Source organism: Mirounga leonina, unplaced genomic scaffold, assembly GCF_011800145.1.
Source record: "Mirounga leonina isolate KUSES-001 unplaced genomic scaffold, KU_Mleo_1.0 Mir_100832, whole genome shotgun sequence".
NCBI classification, from domain to species: Eukaryota; Metazoa; Chordata; class Mammalia; order Carnivora; family Phocidae; genus Mirounga; species Mirounga leonina.
This window is the reverse complement of record NW_023270020.1, coordinates 180,062-203,010: the sequence shown is the minus strand read 5'-3', so window position 1 is coordinate 203,010 and position 22,949 is coordinate 180,062. Positions and strand designations below refer to the sequence as shown.

General features: G+C 37.0%; 1 protein-coding gene across 1 annotated transcript; it reads left to right on the top strand.

Annotated features, from left to right (window-relative positions):
- Positions 1-19,449: 19,449 nt before the first annotated feature.
- LOC118002886 (amelogenin, X isoform-like) lies at positions 19,450-19,848 on the top strand. Its single transcript, XM_034993876.1, has one exon. It carries the CDS (start codon positions 19,450-19,452, stop codon positions 19,846-19,848), a length of 399 nt encoding a protein of 132 aa, XP_034849767.1.
- The last annotated feature ends 3,101 nt before the right edge of the window (positions 19,849-22,949 follow it).

The following is a 22,949-nucleotide window of genomic DNA, read 5'->3' as shown; positions in this document are numbered from 1 at the left end:
GTGGTCAGAAAAGGTGGGTGGTATGTCTTCAATCTTTTTGTGTTTGCTAAAGCCTGTTTTGTGACCTGATATGTGATCTATTTTGAAGAGTGTCCTATGTGCATTTGAAAAGAGTGTGAATTCTGCTGCTTTCCAGTGGAATGTTTTGTATATATCTGCTAAGTCCATATGGTCCAGTGTGTCATTCAAAGCCGTTGTTTTCTTCTTGATTTTCTGGTTAGATAATCTGTCTATTTTAATTGGTGTATTGGAGTCCCCTGCTATTATTTTATTGTCAGTTAATTACTTTATGTTTGTTGTTAATCGTTTCATATATTTTGGTATTTCCATATTGAACACATATAAGTATACACAATTGTTATATCCTCTGGTAGGATTGTCCTCTTTATTATGACATAGTACTCTTCTTTGTATCTTGTCATAGTCATTGTTTTCAAATTTAGTTTGTCCAATACAAGCATTGCTACTTTGCTTTCTTTTGACAACCATTTGGGTGATAAATATTTCTCCATCCCCTCACATTCAACCTGAAGGTTTCCCTAGGTCTGAAATTAGTCTCTGGTAGGCAGCACACAAATGGGTCTTGCCTTTTTATCCATTCTGTCACCCTGTGTCTTTTGATTGGGACATTTAGGCCATTGACACTCAGAAGGATTATTGATAGATATGTGTTTAGTTCCAGTGTATTCCTTGTTTTGTTGTTTCTGGAGATTTCCTCTGTTCCTTTCTTGCATTTGTCACTTTAGTCTTTCCTGCATAGTCAAAGAGTCCTCTTTAAATTTTTGCAGGGCTGGTTTAGGGGTCACAACTCCTTTAGTGGTTGTTTCTCCAGGAAGCTCTTTGTGTCTTCTATTCTGAATGACAGCCTTGCTGAATAGAGTATTCTTGGCTCCAGATTTTCCCATTCAGCTTTTGAATATATTATGCCACTCCCTCTGGCTTGCCAAGTTTCTGCTGAGATATTTACGGCTAGCCTCATGGGTCTTCCCTTCTAAATTAAGGATTTCTTTTGTCTTACTGCTTTCAAGATTTTTTTTTTTATCCCTTATTTTGCAAAATCAATTACGTCTTGACATTAGCCTGCTTCTGTTGATTTTGATGGGAACTCTCTGTGCCTCCTGGATTTGGATGTCTGTTTCCTCCTCCAGATTAGGGAGGTTTTCAGCTTTTATTTCCTGCCCCCTTTTCTCTCTCTTTTTCTTCTGGGACTCCTATAATATGAATGTTATTACATTTGATGGAGTCACTGGCATCTATTCTCATGTTGCATAATTCTTCCTTCTCTCTTTTGTTCAGCTTCATTGTTTTCCATCATTTTGTCTACCAGGTCACTAATTCATTCATCTGCTTTTTCTAGTCTGCTGATTGTTACACCAAGCCTGTTTCTAATCTGTTTCTAAAGCTTGTATTGTCAGTTAATCTGTCAAGCCTGTTTATTGCATTCTTCATCTCTGATTGGTGCTTTTTATAAACTCTTTTATCTTTATGGTAAGGGTCTCACTGATGTATTCTATTCTTTTTTCATGCCAAGTGAGTGTCTTTATGATCATTTTTTGAACTTCTCCATCAGGCATGTTACTTATATACGTTTAGTTAGGTCTGTGGCTGTGGCCTTCTGTTGTTCAGTTATTTGGAATAAATTCCTTCTTCTAGGCATTTTGTCTAAGTCTCTGCCTTCATCTCTGTGTTAGAAAAGCCTGTTATGTTTCCTGCTCCTGAAAGTAGTGTCCTTTATAGAAGAGGTCATGTATTGTCCAGGGCCTGTCACTTCAGGGAGCATCCCTGCTCTGTGCTGTATGCAGTCTGCTGTTGTGTCTTGGCTGCTCTGTCCTTCAGACCAATTGTCTGCAGAGGCTCTCCTTGCCTTCAGTGGGCAGTGCTTGCTCCGTGGCGTGAATGTGGTGAGTGGTAACTAGGTGTGCTCTGTTCTGCTTGTGAAATGAGATGAGACACCATTTCTACCAGAACTGAGGCCTGTAGATCTGTCTGGTTGGGAGACATGGTGTTTTCAGGGGATTGTGCTGGTCTTTCAGAAGGGCCTGCCATCCTGGGTGCCTGGGTGGCTCAGTTGGTTAAGCGACTGCCTTTGGCTCAGGTCATGATCCTGGAGTCCCGGGATCGAGTCCCACGTTGGGCTCCCTGCTCAGCAGGGAGTTTGCTTCTCTCTCTGACCCTCCCCCCTCTCATGCTCTCTCTCTATCTCATTCTCTCTCTCAAATAAATAAATAAAATCTTTTTTTTTTTTTTTTTTAAAAAGAAGGGCCTGCCATGCTGGAAGTGAGGCAAGCTTGACTGAGAAGGGCAGTCCTGCCAGAGTGCAAGGGATGTGGGGCTTGGTGTAAATAAGTTAAGCAGTCTGTGCTGGGTCTTTCTTGCTTCCTGCAAGTAGGTCTGTGTTTATGCTGATGGGCATAGGAGGGAATTGGTAACCACCAGCTCCTTTGTTCCCAGGGAGGTGTCTCCTAAATGCTGCTTCTCAGGGCTATGCTCCGAGAAGAGAAGAGTGAATAATCTCTTCCCCACTGTTGCTGCAGTCACTCTTCAGGTTGCTGTTTTCAGTGTCTATTCCCAGGTTTTTTGCCTGCTTTCTCTTTAGGTAGAGGTCAGTGCTTTATAAGCTCTATCCCAGCCAAGACTGCTCACCTTTATACCTCTAGACTTTAAGCCCAGCTAGTTGCAAGTATGGATGAAATCCCCTATCATTTTCCAAGCCAGTGAGTTTGGGGAAATATTGTCCCATTTCTTTCTTTGTGTGTCGTATCTCTCCTTGCCCTTCTTCATGATGACAGCTCCTTTCCCTCCATAACACCCTCAGTATTTTTCTCACCTGAAGCAGGTCTCCATACATTCTCCCTCCTTCAGTGTGGCCTTTTGTCTCTCTTTAGTTGTGGACTTTGTTCTGCCAGTCTTCAAGTCAATTTCTGGGGCATTCAGGATGACTTGATAGTTATTTAATTGTGTTTGTGTGACAAAGCAAGTCTCTGATCCTCCAACTCCACTATTCCCCCAAATCACTGATCTGTTCAATTGATGTTTTTTTAGGTTCTCTATCATTTATTTCTGCTCTAATATTTATTATTTCCTTTTTTTCTACTTGTTGTGGGTTTTGTTTATTCTTTTTATAGCTCTTTTAGGTGTAAGTTTAGTTTACTTGAGATTTTTCTTGCTTCTAGAGGTAGGCCTGTATTGCTATAAACTTCCCTTTTTGCTGCATCACAGAGGTTTGGACCATTGTATTTTCACTTTCATTTTCTCCATTTAATATATTATTTATTTCCTCTTTGATTTCTTGGTTGACCCACTTATTGTTTAGCAGGATGTTGTTTACCTTCCATGTATTTGTGGTCTTTCCAATTTTTTCTGTAGTTGATTTCTAGTTTCATAGCATTGTGGTAAAAAAAGATGCATGATATGACTTTGGTCTTTTGACTTTGTTGAGACTGATTTTACAGTCTAATCTGTGATCTGTTCTGGAGAATATTATATATGCACTTGAAAAAATGTGTATTCTGCTGTCTTAGAGTGGAATGTTCTGAATATATCTGTTACATCCTTCTGGTCCAGTGTGTCATTCAAAGCCAAATTTTCCTTCTTGATTTTTTGATTAGATTATCTGTCCATTGATATAAGTGGGGTATTAAAATCCCATACTATTATTGTATTACTATTGATTAGTTCCTTTATGTTTGTTATTGATTGTTCTATATATTTGGGTGCTTCTCTGTTGGGTACATAAATATTTACAATTGTCATATCTTCTTGTTGGATTGTCCCTTTATGATTATATAGTGTCCTTTGTCTCTTGTTCCAGTCTTTGTTTTAAAGTCTGTTTTGTCTGATATAAGTATTGCTACCTTGGATTTCTTTTAACATATATTTGCATGATAACTATTTCTGCCCCCCTCACTTTTCAGTTTGCTGGTGTCATTAGGTCTGCAATAAATCTCTTATAGGCAGCATATAGATGGGTCTTGCCTTTTCATCATTTCATCACCCTATCTTTTGATTTGAGCATTTAGGCCATTTATATGCAAAATAATTATTGATAGATATATACTTATTGCCATTTTGTTACTTGTTTCATGGTTGTTTTGTAGTTTTTCTCCCTTCCTTTCACCTCTTGCTCTCTTCTCTCATGATCTGCTGTCTTTCTTTATGGTTATATCCATCTATTCCTTTGTCTTTATCCTTTGCAATCTATTACTGATTTTTGATTTGTGGTTAGCTTTATTATTATTATTTTTAATTTTATTATGTTATGTTACTCATCATACAATACATCATTGGTTTTTGATGTGGTGATCCACGTACCATTGTTTTCGTATAGCACCCAGTGCTAAATGCAGTACTTGCCCTCCTTAATACCCATCACCGGGCTAACCAATCCACCCTCCCTCCTCCCCTCTAAAACCCTGTTTGTTTCTCAGGTCCATAGTCTCTCATGGTTCATCTCTCCCTCCAATTCCCCCTGCCCATTTTTCCCTTCCTTCTCCTAATGTCCTGCATGCTATTCCTTATGTTCCACAAATAAGTGAAACCATATGATAATTGACTTTCTCTGCTTGACTGCTTTCACTTAGCATAATCTCCTCCGTCCCATCCATGTTGATGTAAAAGTTGGGTCTTCATCCTTTCTGTTGGCTGAGTAATATTCCATTGTATATATAGACCACATCTTCTTTATCCATTCATCTGTTGAAGGGCATCTCAGCTCTTTCAACAGTTTGGCTATTGCGGACATTGCTGCTCTGAACATTGGGGTGCATATGGCCCTTCTTTTCACTACATCTGTGTCTTTGGGGTAAATACCCAGGAGTCCAATTGCTGGGTCATAAGGTAGCTCTATTTTTAAAATTTTGAGGAACCTCCACACTGTTTTCCAAAGTGGCTGTACCAGCTTGCATTCCCACCAACAGTGTAAGAGGGTTCCCCTTTCTCCACAACCTCTCCAACATTTGTTGTTTCTTTCCCTGTCCATTTTAGCCATTCTAAGTGGTGTAAGGTGGTATCTCAATGTGGTTTTGATTTGGATTTCCCTGATGGCTAATGATGATGAACATTTTTTCATGTATCTGTTAGCCATTTGTATCTTCTTCAGAGAAGTGTCTTTTCATATCTTCTGCCCACTTTTTGAGTTGATTATTTGTTTTTTGGGTGTTGAGTTTGAGAAGTTCTTTACAGATCTTGGATACCAGCCCCTTATCTGTAGTGTCATTTGCAAATATCTTCTCCCATTCTGTGGGTTGCCTGTTTGTTTTGTTGACTGTTTCCTTTGCTGTGCAGAAGCTTTTTATCTTGATGAAGTCCCAAAAGTTCATTTTTCCTTTTGTTTCACTAGCTTTTGGAGATGTATCTTGAAAGAAGTTGCTGTGGCTGATGTCAAAGAGGTTACTGCCTATGTTCTCCTCTAGGATTTTGATGGATTCCTATCTCACATTGAGGTCTTTCATCCACTTTAAGTTTATCTTTGTGTATGGTGTTAGAGAATGGTCGAGTTTCATTCTTCTGCATGTGGCTGTCCAATTTTCCCAGCACGATTTATTGAAGAGACTGTCTTTTTTCCATTGCATGTTTTTTCTTTCTTTGTCAAAGATTATTTGACCATAGAGTTGAGGGTCCATATCCAGGTTCTCTATTCTGTTCTTTTCCCTAATTTCTCTTTCTACAGTTGTGTTGTTAGTGTATAAGAAAGCAACTGATTTCTGTGCATTGATTTTGTATCCTGCCACATGACTGAAATGCTGGATGAGTTCTAGTAATTTGGGGGTGGAGTCTTTTGGGTTTTCCACATAAAGTATCATGTCGTCTGCGAAAAGAGAGAGTTTACCTTCTTCTTCACCTTTTTGAATACCTTTTATTTCTTCTTGTCTGATTGCTGTTGCTAGGACTTCTAGTATGATGTTGAACAATAGTGGCGAGAGGGGGCATCCTTGACGTGTTCCTGATCTTAAGGGAAAGGCTCTCAGCTTTTCCCCATTGAGGATGATATTCGCTGTGGGTTTTTCATAGATGGATTTTATGAACTTGAGGAATGTTCCCTCTCTCCCTATACTCTGGAGAGTTTTAATCAGGAAAGGATGTTATATTTTGTCAAATGCTTCTCTGCATCAGTTGAGAGGACCATATGGTTCTTCTCCCTCCTCTTATTAATGTGTTCTATCACATTGATTTGCGAATGTTGAACCACCTTACATCCTGGGGATAAATCCCACTTGGTCGTGGTGGATGATCCTTTTAATGTATTGTTGGATCCTATTAGCTAGGATTTTGTTGAGGATTTTGGAATCCATATTCATCCAGGATATCAGTCTGAAATTCTCCTTTTTGCTGGGCTCTTTGCCTGGTTAGGGGATCAAGGTAATGCTGTCCTCATAGAATGAGTTTGGAAGTTTTCCTTCTGTTTCTATTTTTGGAAACAGCTTCAGTAGAATAGGTATTATTTCTTCTCTGAATGTTTGGTAGAATCCCCCAGGGAATCCATCAGGCCCTGGACTCTTGTTTTTTGGGAGCTTTTTGATCAGTGCTTCAATCTCGTTACTGGTTATTGGCCTATTCAGGTTGTCAATTTCTTCCTGTTTCAGTCTTGGCAGCTTATAGGTTTCCAGGAAGGCGTCCATTTCATCCAGATTGCTCAGGTTATTGGCATATAGTTGTTGATAATAATTTCTAATAATTGTTTCTATTTCCTTGGTGTTAGTCGTGATCTCTCCCCTTTCACTCATAATGTTATTAATTTGGGTCCTTTCTCTTTTCTTTTGGATAAGTCTGTCCAGTGGTTTATCAATCTTATTAATTCTTTCAAAGAACCAACTTCTAGTTTTGTTGATCTGATCTACTGTGTTTCTGGTTTCTAATTCATTGATTTCTGCTCTAATTTTAATTATTTCTCCTCTAATGCATGGCTTAGGCATTGTTTGTTGCATTTTCTCTCATTCTTTAAGGTTTAGAGTTAGTTGGTGAAATTCAGGATTTTTCTATTTTTTTGAGTGAGGCTTTGATTGCTATGTATTTCCCCCTTAGGACCGCCTTTGCAGTATCCCATAGGTTTTGGACCAATGTGTTTTCATTCTCATTGATTTCCATGAATTGTTTCAGTTCTTCTTTGATTCTTGGTTGACCCAAACATTCTTGAGCAGAGTGGTCTTTAGCTTCCAAGTGTTTGAGTTTCTACCAATTTTTTCTTGTGATTGAGTTCCAGTTTTAAAGCATTATGGTCTGACAATATGCAGGAAATAATCTCAATCTTTTGGTATCAGTTGATACCTGATTTGTAACCCAGTATATGGTCAATTCTGGAGAAAGTTCCATGTGCGCTTGAGAAGAATGAGTATTCTGTTGTTTTAGGGTGGAATGTTCTGTAAATATCCATGAGGTCCATCTGGCCAATGTATCATTCAAAGCTCTTGTTTCCTTGTTGATTTTCTGCTTAGATGACCTGTCCATTGCTGAGAGTGGAGTATTGAGCTCTCCTACAATTAACGTATTGTTATCAATATGACTCTTTATTTTGTTAACAGTGGCTTATGTAGATGGCTGCTCCCATACTGGGGGCATAGATATTTACAATTGTTAGATCTTCTTATTGGATTGACCCTTTAAGAATGATATAGTGTCCATCTGTGTCTCTTAATACAGACTTGAGTTTAAAATCTAATTTGTCTGATATAAGAATTGCTACCCCAGCTTTCTTTTGCAGTCTGCTGGCATGGAAGATGGATCTCCATCCTTTCACTTTCAGTCTGGATGTATCTTTAGGTTCAAAATGAGTCTCTTCTAGACAGCATATGGTTGGGTCCTGTCTTTTTTTTTTTTTTTTTTTAAGATTTTATTTATTTGAGAGAGAGAATGAGATAGAGCATGAGAGGGGGGAGGGTCAGAGGGAGAAGCAGACTCCCTGCTGAGAAGGGAGCCCGATGTGGGACTCGATCCCGGGACTCCAGGATCATGACCTGAGCCGAAGGCAGTCGCCCAACCAACTGAGCCACCCAGGCGCCCCAGGTCCTGTCTTTTTATCCAATCTGCAACCCTGTGCCCTTTTATGGGGCGTTTAGGCCATTCACGTTGAGATTGATTATTGAAAGATACGAACTAACTGTCATCATGTTGCCTGTGAAGACATTGTTTTTATAGATTGTCCCTCTAAATTTCTCTTGTATATGACTCTTGGGGTCTTTCTCCTTTTATAGAACCCCTCTTAATATTTCTTGCAGGGCTGGCTTAGTGGTCACATATTCTTTCAACTTCTGCTGGTCATGGAAGCTCTGCATCTCTCCATCCATTCTAAATGAAAGCCTTGCCAGATAAAGTATTCTTGGCTGCATGTTCTTCTCATTTAGTACCCTGAATATGTCTTGCCAGGCCTTTCTGGCTTGCCAGGTCTCTGTGGATAGGTCTGACGTTATTCTGATGTTTCACCCTTTGTATGTAAAGAATGTCTTCCCCCTAACTGCCCTTAAGATGGTTTCCTTCATTCTAAGGTTTGCAAGTTTTACTATTACATGCTGACGTGTTGGCCTGTTTTCCTTGATCTTGGGAGGGGTCCTCTCTGCCTCTAGGACTCGAATGTTTGTTTCATTCCCCAGATTGGGGAAGTTCTCAGCTAGGATTTACTCAAATACATCTTCTAGTCCTCTCTCTCTCTCCACTCCCTCCGGGATTCCAATTATTCTGACATTGGAATGCTTCATGGTGTCACTTATTTCTCTGATTCTATTTTCATGGATTCTGAGTTGTTTTTCCCTGCCCTCCTCTTTTCTCTTTTTATCTATTATATTGTCTTCCATGTCGCTTATTTGCTCTTCTGCCTCAGTTACCCTAGCTGTTAGATTATCTAGATTGGATTGGAGCTCATTGATAACATTTTTAAGTTCTGCCAACTCACCTTTTATTTCTGCCCTTAGAGACTCTATGTTGCCATTAATTGATTTCTCCATTCTAGCCATTGTCTTCACAGTTGCTAGCCTGAATTCCATCTCCGACATCTTGGTTATATCTGCATCCATTTGTAAATCTGCAGCATAAGTCATAATTTCTGAGTCTTTTCTATTTTGGGGGCTCCTCTTCCTAGTCATTCTGTTGATGGGTGTTTGAGGGAATGTATAGAGTCGAAATTATTGACCAGAACCCAAGCAAGATGCACCTGTTTTCTTAGGGCTTCGGGTTGCTGGCCTCTTGTTTTCCCAGCCTGTTTTCTGGGGGAGGGACCTGGCACGCTGTTACTCAGGCAACCCTGTTGGGCGGGGTTGCCCTGCCCCTCTGTGGTGGGGGATGGGCTCAGCAGGCATCAGTTTCTGGGGTTTTTGTTCTCTGGGGGCTTTCCCTGGTGGTTTTCTGCATCTCTTCCATGAGTCAGAGCAGAAGAGACCATTTCCAACCCTCTGCCTCAGAGCAGAGAGACCACAGTCTGTTCTTCAGTGAGCTCTCCAGGCCACACTGTCCTTGTTTCTGTCTGTGCTGCTATAAACTGCAGTCTGGGTTGTGCGCCCCTCAGCAGCACCCCTAGTCCTGCCTCCAGGTTGGGGCATGTCCCTGCCCTTTGTGCTTCTAAAACTGGCAGCCGCTCCCAGTTCCCATGTGCAACCCCACCGCTCTGGGTTTCTGCCCTGGGGGCTGCCCTAATGTCCTTTCCCCGCCGCTACCGGTGTGAGTCTGTGCCCTGTCCCCAGTGCACGAGGCTGGGTGCAGGATCTGCAGGGCCAGGTACCCTCCCACTGCTGTTTATCCTCCAATATCTGCCTGCAGAATCACGGCTCCCTGCTTTGTACCTCAAAACCAACCGCCTGCGATATTCTATTTGTAGAGATCCAGATCTTCTTACAACTCAGGCTGGTTTCGTGGGTGCTCAGAGTGGTCTGGTAGATATCCAGCTCAATTCCGGGGACCAGTTGAAATAGGGTCCCCTACTCCTCCACCATCTTTCCCCCGCTCTATTTTTAATATTCTTATGTATAAAGGGAGTTTGCTGCACCATATTAGAAGTATATATGTAGCCTAAAACATCTTAAACAAAAGCAGTCCAACAGAAAGCTTTGAAAAATAATTAATGCAAATTAATATTTATCTGATTTTTTCTTTGAGATAAACACATCATTGATAGGGCAAATCCATGTAGTGTTTCCCTTCTAATAAATGTGCCTAACAGCTTTAGATACATAGTTATTAGAAATACCATCTTCCAGTTTTTTTTATAAATTTCTATTTATAAATCACTTTTATAAAGTGATTAGAAATACTATCTTCCGGTTTCTTTTTATAGAGATTGTTAATGGTTTAAACATTTTTTATTTGAATGACTTGTTCAATTTTAAAATTATTGAGCCAGGTAATGGCTATTCAAAATGAGAAAATAGATTTATTTAATTTTTTTATATTTATACTTCAATTTTGAAAACTAATTGTTGACATCCAGTATGACAAATTTAGATATTAAAATCAAGTGCAATACAGAGCCTAGTTTCTTTCATGAAGATTGTCTTGTCTATATCAGGAGAAGAGATACAAATAAAATGTTTCATAGAATTTTAAGAGCCTTGCATTGTTTGATTTTATTGCTCTTTGGTAAGGAAAGAGGAGAGTCATCCCATACCACAAGGATTTCTCAAATCAGCAGTAAACTGTTGTTACCTAGCTCCACAGAACTCTACCCCACACCATCTAACATTGAGAAATGAAGGAAGCCATGGGGCAAGCTGGTTGATAGCAGTTTTAACAGCCTCCAGAGATGTGTATACCCTAGTCTCTGGGAATGGCCACATATTTTCTTGCTTGGAAAAAGGGACTTTGCAATGTGATTAAACTAACAACTGGGAGGTGGTGAGAATATTCTCGATTATCTGGGTAGACACAACATAACTACATGGGCCCTTAAAGTAGTAGAACCTTTCCCAGTACATTTCAGAGCAAAAGAGAAATATAACTATGTGGTTAGAGAGAGGAAATGTTGGTTCTAAATATGGGGGCAGGAGGCTTTGAGACAAGAAATACAGGGCATCTTGAGAAGCTGAAATAGGTAAGAAATGGACTGTGTCCTAGAGTGTCCAGAAAGCATACGACCCTGCAGCAATCTTGATTTTTACTGTGTAAGACTCATGTTGGACTTCTAATTTCCAGAACAATAAGATAGTAAATGTGTGTTGTTTTAAGCCACCAGGTTGGTAGTAATTTTTTATGATAGTGATACAAAACACACATGGAATTAGACAAGTTATCAGCCTGAAGGGGACCCACAAAATTTTCAGAATTGTCCCAGGATCAAATTACTTTGGAAAAGTTGTGTATACTAGTACCATATTGAATAGTCATATAAAGAATAACTAAGGGAAACATGTAACTTAGAGTACCTCCCAAATACATTTGTTATAATTCTATTTCTTTTCTTTTAACTTATTTGGGAAATGCTGAACTAATCAATCTTATTCAGTGGAGAACCTGAGGGCCAAAGGGAAAAATAACTCACCAAGATGGCAACTAGGCAACACAAACACATAATCCTCATTGGGGACCCTGCCTAGAGTGCTACTCTGTCACACTGACAAGGGAAGGCACTTATTTGACTTTATGAACGTTAGACCTCTGGTGAGAGAAAGCATCAAGTGAGAATCAACCAAATAAAATGCAAAACAGATAAAAATTTTCACTCATAGTATATGACTTCTTTAGCAGTGAACATATTTACTTATTAAAAAGAAAAGTGTACAATAAAAGATTAATAATATACTAGATTCATATTAGAAAGAATAAAGCAACGAAATATTCCACTCAGGGAGTTAACATGTTTCTAAAAATGTCCAATGCTGTCAACAATCCATTGTCACAAATTCTGTTTTCCATGTGTGCTCATTTTAGAAAGAACACCCATTACTGTTTTCCTTCATAGCGTTAAATAAAAGTTTCTCTATTCCAACTGCTTTTTCCAAGAATTATCTACCTACTCTCTTTGATGTTTTTCAGATATACATTATCCACACTGTTTTCTACAATATGTGAAAACTTTTTTACCCCCTCAGGTTTTTAATAAAAGTAATAAACATAAAGATTTCAACCAATAAAGGTAACTGTTTTGAATACCTACTGCCAAATGAAAAACAAAACAAAAAAGAAACAAATTAATCAATGTTGTGATGAGCACTGGTGTTATATGCAACTGATGAATCACTGAACACTACATCAAAAACTAATTATGTACTATACAGTGGCTAACTGAACATAATAAAAAAATCAGTGCCATAAAACTGATATTCTTGCACTTTCCTCACAGATAAGTCCCCCTCAACAGCACCACTTAGCTCATTCCTTTACTGACAGTCCACATATACTTTGAACAAGATTGGACATATGGATGTTCAGCACACCGTATATTAGAAACAGCAGATTAGAAGGGGAAAACTTGCTAGTATAAGCATTATGGAATGGCAAATGTGATGGGTTGCAAGTCAAGCAAAGGAATAAAAACAAATAAATGAGCAAAATAGCTTAATTATAGCTTGTAAGGGTATCTATTTACTCATTATGTTAGAAAAAAAGCTTTTAGAAACAAAAATACAAAGTTCTTTTAGCCCCTATAATAACCAAAAGTCATAGGTTTAAACATATATATATTTAATGCATTTAGAAAAAATGCATAATTGAAAAAAGACATTATTTGAGTACCATGTTATTGCATTTGTTCTTGCCATTATCATGGAGTATTTTATGCTTATGATACGTTTCTTTAAATCATAAAGAGAATTAAATAATTGACCTCAAAAAAGCAAAAGAAACAGAAACGAATACTCTGAAAATGCTGTAACATTTATTTGACGGAGGGGTAAGTTCTAGGTCAAAATAGAAAATTTGATTTTGTAAATTCAATTCATTAATAAGAGAAATGTTTGCAGGAAAAACTTTTCTATTGATATTTTGTTTTCTTCTCAAAAATTTGATGATTTTAAAATATATGTCATCTTATATCATATCTAAGTCAAGAGAAGACATTTCACGCAGTTACTTACATTTTAAGACCTATGACTTAGGATTTGCAGTCAGAGAAAGCAAGAACCACATTGTTTCTATAGAACTCGTCTTCAAACCCTGAAAATGGTGAATTAGCACTAACTTGTTATCTAGGAGTTGAAAAGAATTAATGCCATTAATAATTCTGTTGGTCACATAGACCCAACATAATACTATTTTACTTTTAAAAAGAGAAAAACATAGTGAGATGAATATTGCAAAACCAGAAGGCCACAGCTTTTTCTTCAATGACTTCATCAGTAGTTATCACCCCTATTGCATGAAAAATTTCTAAAAATCCTTTCATGAGCTCCAATATCTATAGTTAAATAAAAGGAGACAAAATATTGAACGAGAAAATGTAATCTACACTTTCCTGCTTCTCTTTCCTCTGTCTTTCATCACCTTGGCTCAAATAAGTTAGTGCCAACTTTCCTAAAATCCATTTTTCACAATCTTCTTCAAAAGGAGTCCTTCTTGGGCGCCTGGGTGGCTCAGTTGGTTGGGCAACTGCCTTCGGCTCAGGTCATGATCCTGGAGTCCCGGGATCGAGTCCCACGTCGGGCTCCCTGCTCAGCAGGGAGTCTGCCTCTCTCTCTGACCCTCCCCCATCTCATGCTCTCTCTCTCTATCTCATTCTCTCTCTCAAAATAAATAAATAAAATCTTTAAAAAAAAAAAAAGGAGTCCTTCTTGCCTCTAATATACAATTCACCTGATAAATATATTCATAAATAAAAATAACCATGGACACAATTGCCATTTGAAACCCTAATAATTTACTGTCTTAAATCACTTTAGATTCTTACTTACTTGCATCTTTTAAATATTTTCTGTGTCCATGTGATGGGGTTAAGGAAGATTATAAGTACTTTCTATTTTCCAAGGATATCCTTTGTTTAGTTTTCATGCTTGTCGTCTTAGGTGGATTCTATTACTTTACCCATTTTATAGATTAGGAAACTGGGAGTCAGACAAGCTAAGTAATTTGTCAGTGGTAACTCAATTCTTGATAAACCTGGGGTCAAAATTCATGTAAGTCTAAGTCCAAGATCCTAACCACAATTACATTGATTTCATGAATGTTTTCTTCTTGAATTTAATTCAACAAGTATGGATCATCTATTTAATAATATATGTACATTAAAGTTTGTAAATATTAAGTAATAAAAGAAATGTACCTTTACTTAGAATTGTATCTGACTATATATTCAATACTTCCTTTATTAATATAACATTGATAGGCAACTTATCAATTACTGCTTGTCATTAGTTATAATTTTTTAATTGAATATCAGATTATAGAATAAAAAAGAAATCCAAGTGATTTACAAGGTGGAGTAGAAAAAATAACATCAATTTAATATGTAACTAATGGTCTTCTTAGAGAGATGAACTTTAGTTGTTTAGATGAAGTAGAAACTGCTTAGAATACTGTGATGGTTCAATTAAACAGTTAAAAGTTTCTGAAAAAGAAAGAGAAATTCAGTTTAATATATGAAAGCACAAATACATGGGAAAGAGGGGCCATAATACAAAGATAGGCTGTTGCTATGTGGAGTGAGGTAATCAGGGCAATATATGCTGTGATAAGTGTTTATAAGAATTATAAATATATGTTTAAATGTGTGATCTGGTGTGTGATATGTCTCTTGCCTTCTCTTTCAGATCATTAGTGAAAGTATTGCCACTGTGATACCACTGAGTTTTGGTTGCTTTGATGGCAAATAGTAGAAAATAGAGTAGTGGTGATTCTGAAATTATACTTGCCACAAGGACATAACAGGTTCTTAAAAGTAATCCTGAATACATCAGCATGTGCAATCAGCTAATTTACAGACTTAAATAACAGACCAATTAAACTTCTTTTGCCTGTTAAACCTATTATTTCCCATAATGAAAGACTATATGTACTAATCAAAGTATACTGTCTTAAATTTAACCAAGGTTGCTAAAAATTCATGATATACTCAACACATTTTTCCTTCAGAAATATGATTGGTTGTTCAAGATGTTGTGAATAATATAAATTGAGCTCATACTTAGAAGAAATTTAAAAGATCCAGCATCCTTGTGTTTCAGAGGGAAACTTACTCCTGATACACTCAAAGGTATGTGAGTTTTTTTTCATAATTTGGGCTCTTTTCTATTATGCTTCTTTGCTTCTCTGTATTTCATATTTCACAGAGGTAAATGTATTCCGCATTTATACTACTACATGCTGTCCAGAATCAACTCATTTGGACCACAGTTGAATTGGTCTTTGATTACTTAAGTGAAATTTTTACTTTTTTAATTCAGCAAAGCTTTTGTATATATATATTCAAAGTTTAGTTCCAGAACCCAAAAGCACATTCTAAAACCAAACTACAATAATATTTCTTTTAATTACTTATCAAATTAAAATAATATTGAGTGTGGTTTATAACATTGAAAATCATTTTATTCAAGTGCATTAAATAACTTATTTTAAAATGTGGTCATCAACAAAATGTTCACAGCAACTTTTTTCTTATTAATTTGTTAAGAAACAGAATATAGACAAACTTATTGTAGTTCTAATATCAGCGTTATTACACATTATATTCACTTTCTATAGAAAGGGGTAGGGTTTTTCTACTTACGGTTTTCAAAGTAAGTCAGTAACTTGGGCCTCGAAGCAATGTGTATTTCTGAGGTTGTTTGGGTTTTGCTTCATATCCCAAAGTCTAATTTGTGAAGTAATTACAGTGCAGTGTCTCAGAAAAGAAAGATACCACTGACTAAAGATGGAAGCTTTTAGGTAGAAATCATTTTAATTCGTTAAAGAATCAAATAATACCAGAATCAAGGAAAATTAGAAACCTCTCTTTCTGGGACACTCTCTGTTTACATCTTTTGCAATGTGAACCCATAGAACTCAGATGTGTTACTTGAAGATCTGTGTATGATACTGCAAGGTTGGAACATGTAGAACTTAAATACTAGTCACTCAGTCTATTTTGGCAGCTTACTTAACATCTTTTCTCAGATGATTAGTTTTTGTTTTTAGTAGTAGCAAAGCCCAGTGGACAATACAAGAAACATTTCTGTGGCTCCTTGTTCTAAAAGTATAAAATGCTCTACAATAATGGTAAATACCTTAATGATCTCCTGAACTACTATAGCCAACAGCATTCTTTAATCATTACTTGAAAGTTACATTTAGCTTCTGTGACCCTAGATGATTATAGAGGCTGGGCTAGTAAAGGAAAATGGCATTCTAAATTACATAATGATAGATGATTCATTTCTCTATGTTTGTTTAGCTCATGATCTAAGTGAAAAGCATCTTTATAGGACTGTGACCCCAGAAACAATAAAATGAGCTAAGAACTAGAGATTACATGTGCATAATAAAATGGATGGTCCCAACCTCTTTACTAGCAATAGACTAATGCAAATTATATGTATTTTATGAAGCATTAATTATATGAATGTTTGAGATGAGATTATAAAGGCATGTGTTGACTTATATTTCAGGGCCATAAGAAATGGGGACCTGGATTTTGTTTGCCTGCCTCCTTGGAGCAGCCTTCACTATGCCTGTGAGTAAAATGCTCCTTGTATAAGTCAATTTCCAATTTCACAAGCTTGGACATAAAAATCTGCTCCATAGCTGTTAAACTTTAGGGTTTGTGCTCTGCCTTGCTGAAATCCTACATTGTGGCAATTCCTAGTATCCTGACAGGCCCCTATATTACAAATAGAGCCCTTTTTGTACTCTTCAACACCCTCACTGCCTGGGAGCTTATGTCAAGAAGGTATAGGAAAGGCAGTTGCACAACTAAAATAATTCACACTCAGATGGGAGCAAATAAACTGTTTTAGGAAAGATGAGCATTTAAAAATAATAGACCCTTAATTAGCTCAATGTCTGAGTGAAAGGTTCTGCATGGTTCTCTCTCCTCTCCCTCTCCCCCACTCCAGGGCCAATGGCATCAGTCATGTGGTCTCTATTTTGATGGGACAGACAGTTCTGGTGCAGATAATTATTCAGGCTGTTTTTTATTGTGAACTTAAATTTTTTTTCTGCCATAAAAACTTTGACAGAATAATAAAAAGAATCAGTTTAAATTTCATAAATCAACTCTTTCACTTTCTATGGGATTTATAATGTTTCTGCTTTGCTGCACCCATATCTTCATATTCGTCAATAATTCACAGGTAGTTATTTCTTTTGTTGTTGTTGATGTGGTTTGCATAACATTTGTGAGGAATCTCTTTGATACCTAGGCACTTATCTACCTCTTGATCTGTAAGGGAAAGTTTGTAAGACAACTCTCCTCTTGTTGGTATTTCATAATTGTGTAAGAGTAATACATCTCTTTTTCCAACATGGAGTGAGTTTCATTAAGATATAAAATGGTGGATGAGATAGAATAGGATTAATTGGCAACATGAATGTGGGGGTTGTCTGAAGATCACTGGAGGTTAATTGTGCACTGGTTTTTGCTTCCAGGTCTTGGGAAAGTCATTTAGTTTCTCTGGACCTCTTTAAAATGAGAGGGCTCCTCTCCTACACAGCATACATGTTCAAACAAAAGTAGACTTCAAATATATTTTGCACCATACTGATTCTTTTAAAGTAATTTCTCTTAATGTGGATAATTGCATATTGACTTAATCTCTTCCCCTCTCTCCCTATCTTTCTCCCTCTCTCCCTTCCTCTCTCCTTCTCTCTCCCCCACTCCCTCTTCTCTCCCTCTCCCTCTTTCTTTTTCTTCTCCTTTCCCCTCTATAAAAGCTACCACCTCATCCCAGGCACCCTGGTTATATCAACTTCAGCTATGAGGTAATTTTTCTCTTTACTAATTTTGACCATTGTTTGAGTTAACAATGTCCTGGGCTCTGCAAAGAATAGTGTGTTGATTCCTCAAGATATTTCTCAGTCCTGCTTTTTCATTCACATTACCAGCTTTCTTGTTTGATGGTTGCTTCAAGCCTTCACTTCCCCAGCACGCTCCTACTTGGCCTGACTCAGTTTCTTCTCCCTCTATGGCTATAAAGCTATCTATCCATCATGAACTACCTACCATTCAGGGTAGGGCTGTCATGGTAGGGCAGAAAGTGAACTCTGGCTGAACAGCTTTGTTCTATTCCAGTCCTATAAAAGGTGGGGGAGTCAGGTAAGATGTTATATGAGCTCCTTTACCGCTAGAAACTCATGAATCTAAGATGTCATACTCTATGGGTCTCCATAGAGGTCTATGAGACATTCTCAGAGCAATGGAAAGCATGGTTTCTGGAAATCAAGTTTGAAGCTCTCCACAACCACATATTAACCACAGGAACTTGGGCAAATTGTTTTCCTCTCGGGAACTTTGGTTTCATCACCTGATGACAGCAAATAATTATAATGTCCATACTTCAAATAGTTTGAGTAGCAAAATAGTTAAGCAATATAAAAAATGCTTTGTTAAGTGTAACTTAAGGTTAGTAATTGTTTCTTGTACTGATATAAAATGCTCTACTACTACATGAAGGTATCCCTGGACCTGAGGTTACCCAAGTACAATACTATTTTTGGAGAAATGAAACTAAATTCTTTCACAGGTTCAGATGACAATCTGTGAATCTGTTTACTTACACAAACTGAGGAAAAGTGTTAATAACTTGAGGCAACATTTTGTTATGTCTTAAAAGACTGACATATTTGACCAGAAAATCTGTGTTTTAGGTTGAGACACAATGTTTCTCTTTTATTTTTCATTATAACATCAAGACAAAAAATATATAATTAATGTTATATCACCTTAATTTTTGTTTTGTTTTGTTTTGCTCTTGCAAAGAAGAGCAGGAGCTATGGAATTAAACAGAATCACCTCAGTAAGATTATGATACTCTTTAACTCCACATGACCTCGTCTGTAAAAGTGACAGCGATGACATTTGCCTCAGAGTATGTTAGAAAACATGGGAAATGTATGTGATGGATGTAATACACTGCCTAACCATAGGAAGTATCTGACAAATGTTTACCTTATTCTTTCTTCTGTACAACTTACATTCAGGCTATCAGATTTGATAGGACTGCATCAGTGAATCTGTATTTCATGCAACTAAATTAAAACAAATGTATTCTAATGTCTCTTTCTCTTACAGTGCTTACACCTCTGAAATGGTACCAGAACATAAGGCATCCGGTATGCAGATTTTTTTGTTCTTTATTCCCTTAAAATATTAAGCATGTATTTCAATTTTCTTTTAAGTGAAATAACATACCTATGCCACATACAGATACTAATGGGAAATCTAGTTTGTAAAAGGTCATATCTATGTGCACAGTCAGAAATTCTTGTACAAGGAAAAATGAATAAATATTCATATTATCATAATGACAAAGAAAAAACTTGACTAATTCTCCAGCTGGAAGTCAATGGAGCCAATGGTAAACCCGACCCTTTGTTTCTCACCAGTACCCTTCCTATGGTTACGAACCCATGGGTGGATGGCTGCACCAAATCATTCCCGTGCTGTCCCAGCAGAATCCCCCGAATCACGCCCTGCAGCCTCATCACCACATCCCCATGGTGCCAGCTCAGCAGCCCGTGGTCCCCCAGCAACCAGTGATGCCAGTTCCTGGCCAACACTCCATGACTCCGACCCAACACCACCAGCCAAACCTCCCTCTGCCTGCCCAGCAGCCCTTCCAGCCCCAGCCTCACCAGCCCATCCAGCCCCAGCCACCTGTGCGCCCCATCCAGCCCCTGCCACCACAGCCACCTCTGCCTCCGATGTTCCCCATCCAGCCCCCGCCCCCCATGCTTCCTGACCTGCCTCTGGAGGCTTGGCCAGCAACAGACAAGAACAAGCGGGAGGAAGTGGTGAGTATCCTTTGAAGCCAATATATCTGAGAAAATGATGTTTATCTACATGACATGTTTATGGTAGGTTCAAATCTATAATTTTGAATTGTAGCAACAATATAGACTACCAAAATGCATTCATTTTATGGGGAAGTATGAGGAATATCAGCCTTCCTTACCTTTCAAACATTTCATTAGCAACAGCAGGCTAGAATTATACTGAAGGATACCAAAAGTAATTTTAGGAGTGAAGCAAATGCAAATATCAGAACATAAAACATGGTATGTGGAAAATTTATTTAAAGACCTAAGAGATACCTGTGTTAGGCTGTTTTCAATGTGACTGAAGGTGGCTAAGCTGGTAGACTCTTAGCATTTGATTCTCACATTAATCCTAGCAATGAATGCTAGAATTAATAGATGAGTAGGTTAATTTATAATAAAAATTTTCCAAATTTTAGCTTAAAATAATTTTTCATTAATGGAAGTTTTACAAATGAATTAGAAATACAATAAGGTGAACTTCATCCAATCCCATTAAATCTCAGTTCTGTGTATGGAAGTTTATGTAATTCTACAATTACAAATGCAATTAGTGCTTTCCTACTTAGAAGCAGCGAAGGACTAAATGGAAATTGAAATCTTTTTAAAAAATTATATTTTATGCAATATAGGGTTTTATGAGTATATTTATGAGGCTATGGGACAATTTTTGAGGATTGTATAACAAATAACGTGGTACTTATAGTCAATTATTTATTTATTATTTACTTTAAAGAGGTTAGGAAACAGCAATTTTTAAAAAGATTTTATTTATTTATTTAAAGATTTTATTTATTTATATGATAGAGAGAGACACAGCGAGAGAGGGAACACAGCAGGGGGAGTGGGAGAGGGAGAAGCAGGCTTCCCGCTGAGCAGGGAGCCTGATGCAGGACTCGATCCCAGGACCCCAGGATCATGACCTGAGCTGAAGGCAGATGCTTAATGACTGAGCCACCCAGGCACCCCAAGACTTTATTTATTTATTTGAGAGAGAGAGAGAGAGCACAAACAGGGTTCGGGGGAGGTGAGGGGCAGGGGCAGAGGGAGAGGGAGATCATGACCTGAGCTAAAGGCAGCTGCTTAACTGACTGAGCCACCCAAGTGCCCCTGTAGTCAATTATTTTAGTTTAAACTTTATATACTCTAGTGAAGAGATACAGATTCTAGATAATATGTACACATATATTTATATACCATATAGAAAATACATTTGTTTGTTTAGTAATAAATAAGGCCATGTGTTCATACCATATCAAAACTATTTACACAAAGGTGACTTTGGATAGGTAGTTTCAACTATTTAAAACTTAGTTTCTCATGTGTAAATTTAGATTATAAATGGACAGCTTCTTAGAGTTGTTTATGGAAATAAAAAAGTGATTAACTGAGATTCTAGCAGGTAGGAAGTACTCAAAGAAAGATACCTATTGTAATTTTAATATTATATAGTAGGTTTCAACTGTCCTGAGGCAGGGGCTATCTTCATGGACAACTCATATCTAGCAACAATGAAACAACAAAGAAGTTTTGGAGATTATGGTTCAAAGTTAATTTGTAGTACATTTTTCAAGTAAAACTGAACTATATGTGTTACTGTACATGTAGTCTCTAAAAATGTTTGTAAATTACTTTAAATGTTTCTTGTGCTATTTTTTTCGGGATTAAAAGATCAGAAAATGAGAAGAGCAGATATTTCAGCTCCTTTTAGAAATGATACAAGAACACAGTGATTTGTGCCTGCAGTAGGTTTACAAGTAAGTTCTGTAACTAAAAATAAGTACTATTAGAATCCAATAAAATGTTTTTTAAAAATCCATGTATTGTTTGTGAATTAAATATAAAATTTTATATCACTTGAGAGAATTTAGAATTTACAAACAACAAACAGATGGTTTGGCAAGAAAATAACACTATTGTTTTAGAGAAAATTTAAAATACAGTACCTCAAATCTTTTTTGTGTGTGTTTTAGTTTATACATGAGTTCTAATAGTAGATAAAGTAAAAAATTGACTATGTACAGTCACTGAAACTGAACTCCTGAAAAACGCTTATATTACAAAATGAATAAGAACCTAGAACACTGATATTATACTTCAAATCAAAATCTGGACTTTTGTTTCTACTGATTCTACCAAAAACATTTTTAAATGAAATCATATGATATGTTTAATAATATATGAATTTAAAAATTATTAAATTTGTTTTCCAAAGGAAATTTTTATTAAATAGATTTTCCTTTGAAAAACATGTACATTTTAAACACAAATCATTTCCTTCACTTTCATGGTCTTTAATATGGCAAATTCACCTTATCATTTTCAAAATATTAACAGATCCATACTTAATTTTTTTCTTCCTATACACACACAGATTTATAAACATTCTTTGCAGGATGCACAGTACTCACAGTAACTTTATTCCAGTACCTTTATTATGAAAGCCCCTTAATCACTTTCTATAATGAATACATAGATTTACTGAAAGAGTGTTGCTATTGAAATAAATAAGCTGATTTTTAAAAATCTGAATTCATTAAAAAATTATGATTAAAGGAATTGGTATGGAGAGATTTTAATCCATTTAGTAAATATTTATTTATATCCTTTAAGGTAAGGAACTATTCCATGCCCTGATTAAAACAGTAAGTTCCCATCCTTAAGGAATCTAGAACCTACCAAAGGGATAAAATAAGATCACAAATACTGATAGGAGAAGGCCTAGCAGCATTAACATAATGACAAAAGTATAGTCAAAATGCCCTGGCAAATATGGCAGACTTCCTTCATCATTTTTGCCATGCCAACAACCTGTCTCTTCCAGAGATGCAAAGATTTTCTGGCCGGAATTTAGAATAATCAGTTTGTCAATAACTTGCCTAAAGAAAATCCTGTTGATCACACACACACACACACACACACAAACACACACACACACACACACACTGTGCCTTGATTCTCTTATCTATAAAACGTACTAATATGTATCTAAGTCCTTTTATGTCAATGAGCAACAATCCTAGCCCATAGTCAGTAGTCAGTAAATGTTGGCTACAGTTCTTACATTTAGAAAGAAACATTATTTTGTTTCT

Excerpts from the sequence above, each read along its gene's own strand:
- LOC118002886 (XM_034993876.1), top strand. The coding sequence starts at position 19,450 with ATGGGTGGATGGCTGCACCAAATCATTCCCGTGCTGTCCCAGCAGAAT.